General features: G+C 37.7%; 1 protein-coding gene across 1 annotated transcript in view; it reads left to right on the plus strand.

Moving 5' to 3' along the window:
* Positions 1 to 18,539, plus strand: part of OTOG (otogelin) — a 92,418-nt gene that overhangs the window by 799 nt on the left and 73,080 nt on the right. The window contains exons 4-15 of the mRNA XM_059474156.1: positions 895 to 985; positions 8,161 to 8,253; positions 8,478 to 8,632; positions 9,024 to 9,142; positions 9,595 to 9,800; positions 11,353 to 11,483; positions 12,330 to 12,436; positions 13,346 to 13,455; positions 14,250 to 14,375; positions 15,523 to 15,631; positions 16,481 to 16,527; positions 17,003 to 17,148. Of these exons, the coding sequence (XP_059330139.1) occupies positions 895 to 985; positions 8,161 to 8,253; positions 8,478 to 8,632; positions 9,024 to 9,142; positions 9,595 to 9,800; positions 11,353 to 11,483; positions 12,330 to 12,436; positions 13,346 to 13,455; positions 14,250 to 14,375; positions 15,523 to 15,631; positions 16,481 to 16,527; positions 17,003 to 17,148 (1,440 nt within the window). The remainder of the gene's footprint in view (positions 1 to 894; positions 986 to 8,160; positions 8,254 to 8,477; positions 8,633 to 9,023; positions 9,143 to 9,594; positions 9,801 to 11,352; positions 11,484 to 12,329; positions 12,437 to 13,345; positions 13,456 to 14,249; positions 14,376 to 15,522; positions 15,632 to 16,480; positions 16,528 to 17,002; positions 17,149 to 18,539) is intronic.

Genomic DNA, 18,539 nt, shown 5'->3' on the forward strand with positions numbered 1-18,539 from the left:
TCGAGTGTGTATTTTATCCCAGCCAGGAGGACTCTCAATCCTGAATGAAAGTTTAGTGTTAGAACAGTGAGAAAAGCTCTGTGATTGTATCTAGAGCTTCAGCTTGTTCAAGAGGTTATGTGCTGTACAGAGTGTCCTTGCTCGAGGAAAAGCTGGGGTCTGAGGTCAACAATTGCTTTGTGGGAGCCTTTCTGCCTCTCGGTAGAGGTAAGCGAGCTGGCAGTATCGGGTCACTGCAGCTCAGCACTCAGGGTTTTGGATGTGGTTTGTCTTGGCGACTCGGCTGTGTCACTCATGGCACGTTGCTGAAATGTAATTAGGGTGTGTGGTTCCCGCTCCCTTGTTCGAGGGTGGGAAAAGGCAGGATTGCTTTGTGGTCCTTGTCCCTGGCTCCTCAGAGGGAGTCACCTTTCTCTCTGCTTTCTCCCTGCTCCTTCTGGGAAAAGCTCAGCCAGAAAAAATGTCACAAAACTGCAAACAAGTAACCAAATCAACCACCACGTAATAGTGAATGCTCCTGGATTTAGGTTCTCCCACCAAGAATTCAGGGTATTGAATTCTCTCACCAAGAATTCAGGATGTATAAATTCAAGATATTTATATGTCCTGAATATATATTTCAGGATATAGAAATAAACTTTGTGTTTCTTTCTGGGCTAGCCTACTGAGCAGAAATCTTGGGTAAGGAGTACAGTTTAGGAGGAAAGAAGAAAAAAAAATATTGGAGTTTTGAGTAGAGTGTACTTTTTACTTTACAATGGTGGTTTTTTGAGAACTTTATAGAAAGCAAATACAAAGCAATGATATTACTGAAAATGGTGAATTTACTGACAGACTGAAGAGACTTTTAGGTGCTTTGTTTATAGCTGCTGATTTCTTTGTTCTTTCTGAAAGGAGTCTGGAATGGCAGTTTATAACACTTCACCTACAGCAATGGTCTTGTCCTGGAACAGGAGAATTCACAGTATGAAATGTGGACCACCCAGTAAGTTATTTATGTTTGTACATAAAGTGGCTTCTCTTTCCCCTTATTTTATGCTTTGTTTAATCATTCCTAGGAAGAAAAAAAAATCCTAAAACATCTAATACAGGCCTTGATGATAATGAGGCTTTACCTTGTTTGGTTTCAAGGGTACACAGGAGCATGGAAATTTGTCATGGAGTTTCACCTAGCTTAAAGTTTACACCTGGTTCTGATTTGATAATTTGGGAGACTATTCCTGACCACAGGTTTTATAATAAAGAGTTTTCAGAAAGGAATCTTTATAGTAGTATATCTAAAAATGTGGATTGATATTTAGACACCAGTAACTTGCCTGTCCTGTACCTTTTTGTGCTTGGAGACTGTTTGTTTGTTTCTGCTGAGGTAACCTGCAGATGCTGTTTGTGTGTACCGTCTATGGGTTAGCAGGATGAGGTCCTTTTGGCCACCATCTTGCAGTAGTGGGCATTTGCTTGAGGAATGTGCATGTTTTTTTGATTAATCTCGCTTTCAGAAATTAAGTGGATAGGCTTAAAATACCTTTGCTGAAGGGTAAAGGTTTTCTGTGTTAATTTTGAGAAAGGTCTGTGTCATGCTGGTCTTGTACAAAGGTGAAGAATGAGGCAAAATAACTCAGAGTAATTTTTAGTTAGTTTTGCAAATCTTCTAGTTTCTCTGCAGTCAGCCTGATTGCATAGGATGTGATTGCAAGGATCACTACATTATAGTGAATAGTCTCAATTTGCATCCTATAGCTTTACAGCCCAAAAGGCAATGTGGAATGAACTCATAATTTGTGACTAGGGTTGTATCATCTCCAAAACCTTTTCGTGTCTTCAGTATGCAGTATTTTCAGAAGCTTTTGGGAAGTGTGTAGCTGAACATGGAGGAATGATACAAGAGTTTAGGGAAGCATAATATTGCACAAATAAAAATACTACCTATGGATATCTCTTCAGTATATGAAAAAAAAATTGTATGATAAAATTGCTTTAGAGACCTAGCACTCTATATTGATAAAACTTCCTCTGTTTTTGAGACTTGTACCATCTTATTGACCAAGAAGTTGTTTTGCTTTTTAAATACTAAGTAAAGCAGCTGACAGAGAAGATGAGCAGATCATGCTGAGAAATTAGTTGTCATAAGAATTGTTTGTTTCCCTGGGTTTAGTCTTTGCCTAGTGAAAATTTCTTTAATTAAAATTAGTAGATTTCATTTTTTACTTGCGATCTGGAAAAAAGCTTCTAAAATGTTTTACTGTTGAAGTGTACAATAAAAGCTATGCACATAAACCCTTTGCAAGACTTCTATTAAAGAGCTTTTGTCAAGTGTTTATGTGCAAGTTTATTGCTTCTTAAATAGCCCTAATATTTAAGAAATGGAAGAAAAAATATGGAGCTAGGGAGAGTAAAATATTTACAGTTGTCTCATGCGAACTCATCACATTGGTAAGCTTCTAGAGGAGGATGCAGTTATGATGGCAAGAATTAGGTTCTGTTGTCCTCTGTGGACGTAACAGTAAAAAGTTTTTTGTTTCGTTCTAATTTGTCTTTTTGTGAGGCAAAACTATTCAGTGTGGGTTTTCCATTTCTGATGTATTTGTTTTGGAAAGGCAATGTTGTTGAACACACACCTTAAAAGTTATCAATAATTGCCCATTCTTGAAGGCAAATAAAATCAGCATTATTAAACTCTTTTTAAAACAATGGAATGCATAGGTTTGGAAACTTGCTTTTTAAGTCACAGTAAAGTTTGGAGTCTATTGTCTGTGTGTGAAAGATGTATTACAAAACAAAAGAATAACCTGATGTGTTTTGTACAGTGCTCCTAATACTTAGAAAAATAGTTTTTCTTTTGGTCTCTCCAATTTAAAGAGAGAGGCAAGCTGTGATAACTCTGCCCATGGAGTGGGATTTACAAACATCTCGGGATATATGAAATAATAAACCTTCTTTGTTTGCAAACCTGAACAAATAGAAACCCAAATCAATAACAAAATACCCAAACCAAAACTGCAAGGTAGTTTGTCAGCTGTGTTCTCTACTTTAGCGATGTCTCTAAGAAAACTATTCTTTTAAATACTTGTAGAACTGCAATTATAATGAAATTATATTGCAGTCATTTCTTCCTGCAGTTTTTCTTGCGTTCTGTGACTCTATAAAAAGATAAACCAATGTGTTTTATGTGGAATAAGTTTTGCCAAGAGATCTCTTTGCCTTTGCATTATGTTAGTCAATTGAAACCATTTCTGAAAGTGATGTTGTCTTATCTGTCAATGAAACAAAAAGTTTGCGTTAGCACAAGCAAATGCCAAGAGAAGTTCTGTGTTAGTTTCTTGTAGCCAGGGAACATAGGGTTTAAATGTGTATCAGAATAATTGAAGTTATTGTGTAGTTTATGTAGCTGTTCAACTTTTGACTTCCTTCCACACAAATCTTATTCATGTCAAATTTAAGAAATAACTTTTTTTTTTTTTTGTAAAAAAGCCCTAAGCCCTAGTACAGGAAACTCCTGAGCTAAAGGATATTAAGAACCTGGAACAGGGAAACCAAATTATTTCTGGTAATATTCAGGCTACTGCTGAGAATTTCTAACATTCTAAGCACTACAGATTTTCCTGTTTTGAAATGCTGTAGCAAGCATAATTCATGGCAGTCACAGAAGATGTTTATCCCTTACAATGTGTCCTTGAGAACTGATTTCAGGAGGTGTACCAGAACAGAAAATATGCAGCAAACTGCAAGGCTCTTAAAATTAAAGGGTTAAAATCTCATTCACCTCAGAATTGCAGAGAGGAAAATCTTACATCCTGTAAAATTGCATCCTGCTGAAGCCTGTGTGCCAGGGAAAACCTGTGCCACTGCTGGCAGGTGCTCTCAAAGACTGAAGTTGAAGGGTAAAAAAGATTGCAGAAAATATTTGTTGTATTAGTTCTCCCATAGCTAAAGGAGCACCTGAAAACTTGCACCTAGAGAAATGTGCAGTGGAAATTATGTAGAGTTACAAAATACAGAATTTCAAGCAAGTTGACTGCAAAAATTCAAATATGTTCTAAGTACATATTCTACTCTTTTATGTGTGGCTCTAGATCTAATTTCGGTTTCTTCCAAATTCTTATCCTGATCTACTTTTCTTTTTCACCTTTCCATTCAAGAATAAAACTTGTTAATTTTAAAGTAATTTGTTATTTTAGTTCTGTGATTACTTTCAGACTCCTCAACTGAACTACTCTTCAAATCTTTCATATCTACTTTAAAAATGTGTAATTTTCAAAGAATTCTGCAAAATTGAATTCCTGTCTATTTCTGTAAATTACCTCAAATTTCTAAAGCTGCTTGGGTCCAAGTTGATATCTAGGCAGAATCATAAGAACTGAAGGCATGGGCTGGATCTTTTATCTATCTTGCTTCAGCAAAACTTTATTACTTCAGATTTCTACATTAATCTTTCATATTCATTTTCTGTCCAAGCAAATCTAGTAATGAATACCCTGGAAGGAAACCTGTCTACCATTTTGCATTGAGCATTTTTTTTTCATGCTGTGTTATAAATAGTAGAAAAAATAGTAGCACAAAGAAGTACTTAATGTTTTACAGAAAATACTCATAGGATGGTAAAAATCAGGCACAAATCTTCAAGAATTTGTAGTGTACTGGTGGCAATGCTGTATTACTTTGAGGTCAGACCTGAGCTCAAACATTTGTGTTCATGTGATAGTTAAAGCAAAAATCAAGTATTTCAAAATTGATGTTTTCTTGAATGAAAGTGAGAAAATTTTATTTTAGATGTGTCTTTGATTCAGTATCTTATCTTTTGTGTGGAATACATAGAGAAGATTTCTTTGCAGTTACATCCTTGTGCTCCAACAGGAGAGCATTTCTTTAGTGGCTATCTCACTTCATGCTTAAGGGCTCCACACTATGTAAATTGCTTATTTTTTTCCTAATGAGCATGTTGGAGCAGAAGATCAGACATGGATGAACAAGTCATGATATAGAGCTCAACTGGAACTGAAATAAATTCAAGAGATTTTAAGTATTCATTTGAGAAGAAGTAATGTAAGAAAGCAGATAAAGTTAAGTGTGCACCATATCAGAGATCCAAAACCACAAGATACATTGCATCAATAATAACGTTTCAAGATAAATGTGAATTTTGGTGAGGATGCAGGATGCCTTTGAGCAGCTATCATGATGCTGCTGAGGAATGTCTCTGTGAGGAGCTTGGACACTGCCCTGCAGAACCCCTTGCAGTGGTGTGGGCTGGCTTGCAGTCACACTGTTTCAAAGGCCCTGATAAATAACAGGCTCAAGGTTCTGCTACTGCTCATAGAAGGGTTTAAAAGAAGGGTGAACTGAAAAGGAGCCCATGTGCTCAAGGGCCTAAAATAACCCTGCCCATGGGGCTGCAGCCTAGTCAGGAATTACAGGGGGTTGGAGTCTAAGCTCAGAGCAGCAGAGGAGAATTCAGACCTGTGTTACAAGATGATCCCAAGCCTTCATCTTATTTGATAAAGAAAGAATTTGATGCTGATTGCTTCATCACAGCAATGATGGAATTATCAGGGTGATCTTCAGGTTCTAGTGGCATTATTACTTATGTGAGTGAAATCATGCCACTTAGACCTACTGTTTTCTGCTAGAAAATTCTCACCAGTTTTCAGTTTCAGATTCCATCCCAGGGCACTCAACTGGCATGATGTCAAAGGGGAAAGAGGAGCTGAGGAGTTTTTAATAGGTGTTGCTTTCAGGTTAATGGAGGACAAAATATTCTTCTGTAAGTTTTCCTAATTTTAACTTTCAGTTAGTCTTGATGTCTTGTCCCTTTCTGCAAGTATGAAAATGTTTCTCACATTTCTAGGGGAGAGATAAACTTTTGAAATGGTCGTATGGGTTGGCTTATTTGGAGAGCTCATATTCCTTTAATGACAAAGGTTAGAATGAACCTCTTGTTACAGGGTATTTATTCTGAATACTTTGGGAAGTATTTCTGTGTTAATGGATCAGAATGGGATGATTAAAGGGGGCCACATTTACAGCAGTAGGAGCACTAAATATGATCTGAAACAATGCTGCTTTCCTCATTACCTGCTTAATGATAACTCATGTTTGCACACACAGATGTTCTATGCAGTGTAAGGAAAGACACTTAATAGTAATTTTAAAAGGGATGTAAACAAATTTAGTACCTGAGATCATCATATTTTCTTAGAATCACATGCACACAGATCAAAGAGATCTTCATGTAGAAGAAAATGCTTGTGATTGAGTAATTTGATTTTTTTATTTATTCACGTTTGACTAACACCCTTTCTCTCAAAAAGAGAGCCAGGGATCCTTCACAGTGACAGCAAGGGTCCCTGGGTCAGCTGACTGTTTGCACAATCTGAACAAACATGTCTTGGAGCAGGTCACCTGAGCCATGCTTAGAGAGGAATCATTCAACCTGAAACATCAAAAGGGGGCTAACTTCCTCTACAGCTCAGAGGAACATGACTTGCAGCCTAATTGCACATTATTGTAACCAGACAGGCAACAGGGCACAATCCTAGAGAAGCAAAGAACAGAGACCAGAGCTCTGGTTACACAGGTCTCACGACACTCAAGATGAAAGAGATCAATGTCTGCCTCTCTTGACAAGAGGAACAGGCTTTTGCATTATTGACAAGATTGGTCACTGTGAGCATGTAAATGAGATGGCTCAGGCAGGGTGAGCTGGGACCTTTCTGCATGGTGCTTGCATTATTTTATTGATCTGGCACTGCCAGGCAAGGAAAGGAGCAGGATAGTTGGGCTAGCAGGTAAAGAAGCACTGCCTTTTACTTTGTCTACCTGCCTGGTTCTTTTGAGCATGGCCTTTTTTTTCCCCTCCTTTTTTTCCTTTTTGTTTTTTTTAATTGGTGGGTGCAAGGCTGCTTGTTGAAAGCAAGGGATTCAAAATTAATTGTTTGGATATTTTGAAAATCTCCAGATAATTACTTTGTGTTTATAATGTGATTGCAAATGGAAATGGTAATGGCTTGAAGTTGAAAGGGAGTACATTTAGATAATATATTATCTAAAGATATTAATAAGAAATGATTTACTATAAGGGTGGTGAGACACAGGAATAGGTTGCTCAGAGTTGTGAATGCCCCACCCTTGGAAGTGTTCAAGGCCAGGTGAGATGGGGCTTTGAGAGACCTGGTCCAATGGGGTTGGGACAAGATGATCTTTAAGATCCTTTCCAACCCAAACCATGCTAGGATTATTTTTCAAGAATGATGTATTTGTAAAGATAAAGAAAAGAAGGCCAAACCTTCAGTTTGTATCTTCGGGAAACAGTTTCTTCTGAGCAACTTACCCGCTTTCTGCAACAAAAGTAATCTCAGTTTGTATTCTAAAAAACCTTTTATGATTGTATAATAGCAAATTATTAAAATCCTTTCCTAAACAAACTTTATAGGAGCAAATAGCAGCAAAATAAGTAAATGGATCACAATTTTTTAGAAGATTTAATAATGAAGTTTAAATTTAATAACGGGAAACTTTGTTTCTGCTTGTGAACGTTTTTCTTTAGACTGTGAAAACTTTTGTCATATTTTGATAGGGATCTTCACAGGGAAAACTGGAATTTAAAAAAACCCAAACCAAAACAACACCTCCCTCCCCCAAACCCAAATCTGTCATTGCAAGTCAGGGATCTGTGTCTTTGTGGTAAGTGCTTGTGGTTGGTTTCATGGAAGCTGTGAGATGGAAGGAGGGCAGGCGGGTGCAGATACACAGCTGGGATCAGAATATATGTATTTGTAAGGTAGCTTGCTCTCCTCCTGGCAGAGCTTACCCACAGTGTGTCACTTGTGTGTGGATGTGGGCTCTGCGCTTCTTTGTGGTGTGGTACTTGTTCACTCCCTCTAGTCATTGCTCAGGGGACTGAAAACATGTCAGACTAACAGATGTCACAGACATTTTAATTTGGCTTCTCTAAAGGTGCAATAGATTCATTAATCTGGCTGCTAACTTGGGTTGAAGCCTTCACACTGTTTCATTTTTATAGGCCTGGTTAGGTTCTCCAGGACACTTTATTGCTAAGCTAGCAACTCCTGTCATTCTCAGAGCTATATTCCTTGAGAGAACTGGGTCTTAAGAAAAAAACCTATCAGACTTTAATTTTTACATGCTTTTTTTGCTTCCATTCAGATTCACTTGCATGTTTTCATGGGGGTGAGTGTGTGTACAGGGAGCTGTGCAACTGCAGTCGGTTCAACGCGACGGGGCCACGATGCCAGACAGGTGTGTAAGGAGAGAAATCTGACTGGGCTTCTGGGCTTGCACTCGTGCTCCCACAGCTACAGTGACTGCTCTCTGCCTAAAGCTTTCCTTCATGCTGCAGCATTTTCTCCCTCCTTTCTTTTATGTCATCATATTTCACAGCATATTTTGTGCACTGCCCCATCTCAGCTCCTGCTTGTATCAAAAAACCAACGCTGTGTCTCAAGTGACTCTCCTTTTGTTAGTGTATAACACAGGTGCTGAAAGAGATCACATCTGCAGGACATGGGGCCAGTATAATTTTGAAACTTTTGATGGACTCTATTATTACTTTTCTGGGAAATCCACGTATGCCCTTGTGAGACACGCTGAATTAGATGAGCAGAGCTTTTCCATACAGGTGGGGAATGGCACTTCTACTTTCTTTTGAACTGTTGTTGAACATGCTAATAATGTGTTAATTTTAGGAGATTAAAAATTACTTGATTATAATAGGAGGCTGTAAAATGTAATATAGATGTGATTTTAACATGATGAGGGCTACAATAGCATGGGATCTGAATAGCTGGAGCAAGACTGGTGTGTGTCCTTCCAAAGTCTGATTTGTTCACTCAAAGCTGTGAAAAGACCACTCCATGACCATGGCTATGGAAACACTGCTCAGTTTTTTCCACAAGAGGGGGACCAAACTTCTTGTTCCCATGCTGAGTGCAGATTTGGGGGTACTAGTTCTGTTATGTATTTATTTCAAAGGATTTAACTAAAACATTGACTTTGATTTTATTTGGTAGGTGAATAATGATCCTGAATGCCATTCTTCTCCTTATTCCTGCAAAAGGTCCATTAGTTTATTCTTTTCTGGAGATGAACAGATAAAGATGAGCAGTGAAGTCACCTATAAAGGATTTGGGTAATTGCAGTCATGTTTCTAATGCTGTAGTTGCACTGGATTTAATGTCATGGTATCATTTTGATGACAGAGATGCCAAGTTATTCCTTGGTAGGCTGAAAAAGCATCCAGACCACAGCTGCAATAATTACTCTGCATTTCCTGAGTAGTGAGAGAAAGATGATACCTAAATTAGTGGTATATAGAATTAAGTAAAATCATCGCCATTCATGATTCATCTGGTTTAGTGGAGTTATTAAATATTTACATCAGGAATTTTCAGTTGTATGAGGAAGGCATCAGCAGGTAATTTATTTTTAATGATTCCATTTCCTAATGTAATATTTTTGGTTCTGTGTGTAAATATTTATTTTTATTTTAAATAAAATGGAAATATATATATAAATATTTTTTTAATATTTTATTTATTTTAATGGTTAAGTTTCCTGACATAATATTATTTTTGGTTCCAGAGTAAAATTACCTTATGTTGTTGGAAACGTACACATCCAGAAACTAGCTGGATACTTCCTGGTCAGGCACCAGTATGCCTTTACCCTGGCTTGGGATGGTAAATCTGCAGTGTACATCAAAATGGCACCAGAGTACCTGGGCAAAACCCACGGACTGTGTGGAAACAATAATGCTATTCTGCAGGATGATATGGAAACTAGTTATGGTGAGTATTTAATATACTTCTTGTTGAGTAATGTATTGTTTTTTTTGGTTTTTTTCCTGGTGAAATAAATGTTACTTTCCTAGTTGTCAGTTGTAATGCTGATTGAATTTAAGATGGGTGGCTTTTAGAATGGAAAATATGCTTTGGAATACTTCTGCTAAGTGATATTTAGTGAAGAGGAACAATTGAAATGTAGGTGGGGATCTAGGGAGGAAGATCTTAAAGCTGTCATGCTCAATTACCTACAATGGTGTTTGTGCTTCACTTTACTGGGACCTGAAAGGTAAAATCTGTTTTTAGATGTTCACTGCCCTTTTAGAAATTTTGAGGCCTGTGGAAGCCTGAGGTATTGCAATTGGAAAAAATTTGATAATTAGTAAATCAAATTAATGCAAACTGTCAAATCTTGTTTGATCTGGCATTTCATATGTGCTAACACTTTGAGAAATAATCAGTCATCTTTCAATGTCAATTTCAGACACTTACAAAAGGATTTCTTTTCAGTAAAAAAATAGTGAGTGAATACATGTATATAATGAGTAAGGAGAAAAAAAACCAGGGGGAAAAGACCAGGTCCCTTGTGAAGTATCCTAAGTGAGGCCTTAAAAAGTTCTGGAGATCATTGCTTTGGGTTAACTGTTGGCTCCTCCTCTTTAACCTGAGGATATTTCTGCACAGCACTCCTTCAAATCTCAGAATGGATGTGGTCTCCTCTGTTGTTTGTGCATTCTCCTCAGTTTCAGAAAGCACCAGCCCTGCCCTGTGAACAGTGATTACCCCCACTAATACTTTGCTCACTAAATCAAGGTGTTTATGCTAATACCAAGATAAAGGGGTCATTTCCCCAGAGGCTTTTCTCTCTCCTCTCACCTTTCTCAGTGTCCTCATCCCTTAAATCTGCATTTGTAGCACAAGTGAGTGAATTCACTGTGCGTGAACTTTATCCACTTGGCTTGGGGAGTAGTAGTAGTAATGTGGCAAGATATGCATTTGTGGGTAATCCAAGCAGTAATCAATGTCACCACCTGCCCAAGGTGAGTAATATTAATGATGGATTTGTTGTTTTAACCCTAGCATGGACATTTCTACTTAAGAGTTGCACCTGTATTTGAGTAATTCAGACAATCATTTTGTACCATTGCTATGACCCAGGAATGCCTCCTCTTTCTTGGGTTTTGGACTCCCTGTTGGGCATTCTATTATAAAGTAGCAGCATCAACCTATGTCTGATTTATTAATTTTTTTAAGCTTTTCTTTCCTTTATTCCATTGATGGACTAAGGTAGGTGTGGTCCTTCTCCCTTAAATCCCTTCCTTGCCAAGTTGCTTAAGCTGCTTTCTGCCTCCTGAAAGCCCGCTTCTCTAGCTCCTTTTAAAAGTATTTTTTGCTTCTTGAAAGGATCAGATTGATTTCAGCTGATTCACTTAGCAGAGGGAAGGGTTGGGTGTTCTGTTCTTGGTGTGCTTTGATTATTGAAACGTTTCCCTGGGAAATCCTATAGAAACAGTGTTGTTCTTTGAAGTCACCGTGTGACTCTCTGTGTCTTGTCCAGGAAAGCTGACAGATGATGTAACAGAATTTGTAGAGAGCTGGCAGGAAAATCCTCCACAAGCAACACCTGACTGGGACAAATCTCTTCTCAGCGAGCCCCCGTGCCTGACACAAAGCCACGAATCTCTGCAGGTTTGGGTCAACACAAAAGGATTATTGACATTGCTGGTGATTCTAATTGGAGCAAGAATTTGACATAATTTGAATTTTCAATGAATTATTTGACAAAAATTATTAACTTTGAAGGAGACTGGAAATATTTGCATCTTTTTTTGAGAGAGATTAATTGAAATGCTTGTTGCAGCAGGTCTTCCCTTGCCCTCCCATCATCCCACTGCCCCCCCTTTCTGCTGTATTTAATTCTTGATCTGTTCAAATATTATACTGTCTGCATAGCAGCCAATAGAACTGTTTGACTATGAAGCTGAATGAGTCACAAGTTGTAAAATAAAGGATTCTTCTAGAACTTATCCATAGGAAGGACAGAAAGAAGCAGGGAAGCAAAACCAGAGTCAGAGCACTATTTGCTCTGTCCTTATTTGCCAAGGTTTAAAAAGAGAATTGTTGCTTTTTTCCATGACTTTGAAGTAGTTTTTCCTTTTAATTGGTATTTTCAGGATATAACCCTTAAATTTAAGTGCTTTGTAACTGAAGCTGGTGCCAGCTATGGTTTATTTCTCTTGCCTTTTACTGTGTAATTCAATTAAAATGAAGGCTTTTTTCAGGTTGTGTTGGCTTAGTTGCAAAATTATCTGTGCCCTTTTTGGGCACTGCTGTGACATTGGATGAAAGCTTCAATGTTATGGAAACTCTGACATGGAGAGCAATGTATTGCTAAACTCTGCTTCTGTGTGGTGTGAGGAAAGTGATTCCTAGACACAGAAGATGTCTATTCTGGTTTTCCACAGCATTCTATTTTATTCTGCTTATGTTTATTTTTGCAAGCCTTCTTTATAACAGCTGTCTCTTTCATTTCAGAGGGCATATGCTCTGTGTAATATCCTGTTACATCCCCCATTTAAACAATGTCATGAGTATGTGAGTCCTCTTTCTTTTATGGCAAGCTGCACAAATGACCTCTGCATGTAAGTGAATGTTTTTGGCTAATTCCAAAGCTATTATTAAAAAATCCCAACGGTCCTTTTATCATAAGAATGAATTATAAATGTCAAATGAGCTGATATGTGGCTTTCTCTGCATGTAAGTTTTTATCTAACTTTGTTCTGCTGTCTTGGTTTTCTCACTTGGTCTGGTTTTACTGCTGTGGAATGCTGCGGAGTTGTTCCTATTTTCTTTGGTATAAGAATGATCAAATTCAGGCCCAGATATTTTCCAGTTGGGTTAGTCTGTCTCCTTTGAATGTGTCATCTGTTTTGATTCTGAGTGTGCAACATCATTAGGTACTTCCTGCCATTCTAAAGCCTATAGTGAAATGTCATAGTCGATGGGTCAGTTTGGCTTCTGCAAGCTGTATGGTAATCCATTGAAAAGAGGGATTTGATAAACATTTGAACTTATGCTGACATTTCATAATGTGCTATGCTCCTGGTCTGAGCAGTTTTGACTAGTTAAATTAAAAAAAAAAAAGGCAAGTCAGAAGATAAATTTCCATTTCTTGTACCCTCGTGGCTCACTGGTAGAAATTTTACACTTCCTTCTTGTGAGTTTTCTGCAAGATAGTACTTCTGTAAAAATTAAGAGCTTTACTGAAGTCTCCTTGTACTGCTGTATTTCTGCCTTTTGTGGATTTATTCAAGAAAATAGTGTCAGGTCTCTAAAGCATTGATACTTATACTGATGACCTCTCTTCAAGGGTGACAGAATGTTTTTATCCTTTCCAGACTTTTAACCTAGTCCAACAGCACAGTAGCTTAGAATACTGTTAAAGTAGATTCAAACAGCATGGCTGAACGCAGTGCAGGAGCATTCATGAGGTCATGAGTGTGTGTTTGAATGGAGGCACAAAATAATATGTCACCTTTTATTTGTGTAAGGTCAGCAGCTGATGATGCCACCTGGTGTCGAGCACTCACTGAGTACGCCAGGGCGTGTGCCCAGGCAGGAAAGCCACTTCATGGATGGCGTGTGCACTTCCAGCAGTGTGGTAATGCCCATGCTCCTCTCTTGGAAATGCTGCTTACTCCTTGTGTTTTGAGAAGGCTGCCCTTCATAGTTTCAGTTCCTTGACTTTCTCCAGTTTTGGAGTTGTACTATTGGTAATGAAGTGATTCAGTGAGTCAGACTTGCTTCAAGGCTACATTAATACAATGGATTTTCTCTTTAAAGTGTGCAATTTTTTAAAGCATTAAGCTTATTACAATGTGATTCTTTAAGGTGATTAACTGTTTTTATTTTCATGGAGCTACTCTTTTAAATATTGCCAAAGTCTTCATGGCTTTGTGATATATAAAATGTGTGTCACAAGTGTTAAAAATAAATTTTAAGTTATACTTGCATAAGACTTCATGTTACAAGACTTTACTTACATTACAAGTCATGTAATGTAAGTTTGAAAGAGCTTGTCTAATTTGGGTGCCTGCCTGGACCACAGGATCAAAACTGCTTTGTCATCTATGACGGAAGGGTGGTTCCAAAAAATCTGTGTTAATGGGTGTCCTGACTGCTTCTGATGATGGTCTAAGAATCCAAACAGCTCTGTTTTGAGAAAGCATGATTTAAGATTATTCCTTCTTAATGCACCTTTAATAAAGAAAATATCAATATGTACCAATTCTGTGTGTTAGGAAAGCCATTGTTTTACACAGTGTTTATCTAGAGAACAGATACTCAACTGACATGCCAGAAAATAGATCACTGAAAGGAGCATATGCAATCCATTGGTGCCCTGTGACAGTAGCTGTACACCTTTTCATTTCTCTGCCTGTTTTTGCATTTCAGTCATTACATGTGCTGAGCCCTTGACCTACAGTGAATGCATCAACTGCTGCCCTGTTTCATGCCACCAGCAATCCCAGTGCATTGGCAGTGAGCTCCACTGCATTGATGGCTGCTTCTGCCCAGATGGTGAGTTCTGCTTCTCAGGTTCCACACACCTGGTTCCACACAACATTCAGAGTGTTCCTCCCCAGGTTTACATCCCTCTCTGACCTGCCTAGATAAGAAGCAGGAGCTCTTTATAAACTGAGTGTCAGCAGTGTGGGTAACTGACCTTGTTTTCCTTACTGACAGCAGCCTTTTCCTCCCTATAAAAAGTAGGAATAGGTTTCAGCTCAGATCCATGTTCTACCTGTAGAGTTACACAATTTCAGTGAAGAACGGGATTTTCTCTGTTGCATCCTCCTGATTGTGGTGCTTGCTGATTGTTTCTTGTTGGCTGGGGAGGATTATTTTGGTAGCATGGGTTTTTTTTGTTTTATTTTTTTTTTCTGGTTAGGGTGCTTAGAAAGGCTCAAAACCATGACATAAATAAAACTCGTTCCTGTGGCCAGAAACAGGTGTTGATATTGAAGTTCTTAGGTTGCTGTATCATTCTGGCAAATGAGGTATTTAGCAGTGTGGTCTGTAGTGAACCTTTACCCTCATCACCAAAGTAGATGTTGATATCCAGTTTTCCCCTAGTTATTGGCTTCTGTTGAGTTCAGAATTCTGTCTAAAAGAGGACAGAAAGTTATGGATGGATCTTCAAGTCCTGCCTCTTATAAACTTATAAACCTTTGTTTATAAGTTTAATGATATGTGTCATAAACTGTCTTTTATGGTTTGGTAAAGCCTTTTTTTTCTGGTCCTCTGGTAAGAAAATAATAATAATCATTATAGTAATAAGGAAAAAAGGCAAAAAAAAAATCAGTGAAATGAGGACCATAGAGGCAAAGATTTGTAAATGTGTTAGATATGTTTGTAAATAAGTCAAAGGCACTCATAGCAGCATGGCCTGTATGTTTGTGTTTGTTATTTTGTGTGTGTGTTACTCCCTCTCACCCAGTAATTAAATACTTGGCTTTTTCACTATATTTGCTCTATCTCAGGAAATTTAGTGACTTGATCCCTGTAATATAATTTATTTAATGTAATTCAAATGCACTTTTTGTGAAAATGGCTAACAAATAGTCTAAAGATTTATTATCATATAAAATGATCATTGGTGTTGGTTTTGAGTATAATTGTTAGTGCTCTGTCAGCCACTTTTTTCTTGTTATTTTATGTCTTCTAGGCTTAATTTATGAAAATGGATCATGTGTCAAGCCTATGGACTGTCCTTGTGACTACCATGGAAGTTTCTTTGAGATGGGTTCAGTGGTTTATGAAGAATGTAATAACTGGTGAGTAATTCTTCTTACTACATTGTGAACCAAATCCTTGAATGATCATAAGAAACAGCTTCTTCAAGGCCTATTTCAGTTAGAAATTGGATAAACTTGATAAACGCTCCCTGTTTCTACATAAGAAATGGCTACTCTTTGTATGTTTTGCAATTAAGGCAAAGATAAACTATTAAGCTATTAATGTGGAAGAAGAGAACATGACAAATACTGCAGAGAATATTGTAATATTTAATCCTGTTCTCCATTTCGGACTCTCACTTAAAAGAATCTAGAATTCAAAATCTTAACAGGAAAACTGTACTGACTTGTTCTCCTGTTTGTATTGTCTCTTTATTTCTTGGACATAAAGAGCCTAATGTAATTCTGACATTAAGCTGCTGTTTTGGAGTTTAAAAGTCAATTTTATGATTTGGAAAGAAAAATTTGTAGGAAGAGAATGTGACTTTTAGTGGATCACCTTAACTGAAGAAAATGGATGAACTAGCAGATGAGAAACTTATGCTTCCCCCCAAAAGTTCTTGTCTTTTAAAGTCATAAAATTCAAATTACTTGTGTTTTTCCTCAATATTTTTAATATATTATTAATCCTTAACTTTTCTAATGGTTATTAAGGAGCTAAAAAGAAATGGTAGTGACACTGGGTGCATGGATGAAATTACACATGATTCTGTCCTCATGACAAGCTTCCAGCCATGAAGACAGTGCTAATTAACCCTGTTGTACCCTTTTATAAGACTGAAGACATTTGGTGCTCATTCCATAGAGAAGGGATGCAGGAAGAACAACTGAGGGACAGCTGTGTATAATTCACAGAATAAAAGTATGAAAAATTTCTTTTGATTTCAGCACCTGCATTGGAGGAAAGTGGATCTGTACAAATTTTACATGTCCAGGTATGTTAAAGTCCCAAATACTGTTTGGTAAGTCAATTCTTACTTCAGTAAGTCTCACTTTTAGATGTTAATATAATGTTTCATTATGTAATTTGCATTTTTATTTCAATCCACGCACTCAGTAGATTAAATACTAAAATGCCTGGCTTATCAGTTAAATGTGTTAATGTTTCTGAAAATCAGTTTAAAGAGCCACAAATTCAATACCCATAATATACAGATGACAGATATTATTGCCTCCTTCTAGGGGAGGAGCTGTTCAGGTATCCTGGCTGGGCATCAGGTAGGAACTCCGTAACAAAAGCAAGGATAAGTTTTGGTTCCTAATACCTGGTTGTAATATATATATATATATATATGCAATTTTTTAAGTTATAGAATGTATCAGAGTGTATGAACTCCACAGCAGCAATAACTGTGAGGAATATGCTGTCTTTATTGTAGATTTGGGTGCATTATTTGTGATGTTTTTCAGCTGAATGCTCAGTCTCAGGAGACACTCACTTCATGACCTTTGATGGGCGCAGATACACTTTCCAAGCCCCCTGCCAGTACATCCTGGCCAAGAGCCGCACGTCTGGGATGTTCACGGTGTCCTTGCAGAATGCCCCTTGTGGACAGGTAGGGCTTGCAGCCTTCCTGTGACCTTTGTGTCCTGAAGGGTCTGTTAACTGAGGGGAAAAACAAAGCTTTTAAGAAGAAAAGCAAGCTACAAGCCTGTGCACGTGTATAGCTGATACTAAATGTGCTATTAAAGGTAATTCAAAGGATGGTCCTATTTTATTTTTGAAAGTTTCTGAAGCTGTGCACAGGTGTCTCCAAATATTTTGCCTGCCTTATGTCCAAGACCCATTCTTTCCTTTATTTTGTATGTGCATTTCTGTGCATGTATCATACAACTATGTGTGAGGTGTGGAGCACTGGTGGGGTTTTTGACTACAGAGTTTTGGTTTTTTTCAGTCTTGTTTGGGCTTATGATGTTCAGGAAGTGATGTCAAGGTAGAAGAGGTCTTAAAAATACATCCATGGTATGGGAAGTGCAGGTGACAGAGCTCTGCTGTTTTCTGGAATCAGGCTTTTCTCACACTGAGTCCTACGTGTGCATGTAAGGGCAGGATTTTGCCCACGTTTATTGTAAAGTTGTGATTACCAAGCTGCTGGACTTGCAGTAGGAGAGAGTTTGGATCTTGGCCTAATTTATGTTTTGTCTCCAATGGCCTTCTGCAATAGTTTTTATTTAGAAGCAACTGTACAGGTATTTGAGGTGTATATAGCCTTAAGTGACTTTGCTGTAATTCTAGACCATCTGTATATGTTAGGCCCACATTGTTACACAATTCACATGAAATTAGATTTAGTGCCATTGCTTTGTACTTCTGTGGAGGTAACTACATTAGTTTTCTTTTGTGTTCTAAGTAAAAGTATGATTCTATAAGTCCTTTTTGCATTAATGATTGCAGTCACTCTTTTCTGCAGTTTCCATTGTTCATGCAGTTGAGATTTCCCTGGGGAGATGAAATGGTTATATAAGTTGTCATGCTACACTGTCTAAGGGCCTATTTCAGTAGTCATTTTCTATTTGTGCGTTTTAACCTACTTCTCAGGGGGACAGAAAAGACTTAAGTAGAAAGTTAGAATAAAGTTGCAGTGACAAGTTTATTATAATAGAAGTTATTTATTTTCAATCCAGGTAAGAGGTAGGAGACTGAGGGCAGGGAGTCCCCTGATCTCAGTGGTACAAATTGGGAAGTAAGAAAAATAGTTTAGCTGGAATAGAGACCAAATATATTTTGAAATTTGATGATGCTGAAATAAATGTCTCTTCTGTAGTTCCTAGGAGAGCCCTATCAGGATACCAGGTGAGATGTGACAGGGCCTAGAAGTTACCACTATTGAAAAAGTGGATTCCCGAGTAGCAAATAAAATTGCTGTATAACGTTTTAACAGTCTTTAGCTCTTTGAGATAGCAGTGTTACAGTGAAGGCTGTGAGATTAAATGTTGGCAAGGACAT

Source organism: Ammospiza nelsoni, chromosome 6 (assembly GCF_027579445.1).
Source record: "Ammospiza nelsoni isolate bAmmNel1 chromosome 6, bAmmNel1.pri, whole genome shotgun sequence".
Taxonomy (NCBI): Eukaryota; Metazoa; Chordata; class Aves; order Passeriformes; family Passerellidae; genus Ammospiza; species Ammospiza nelsoni.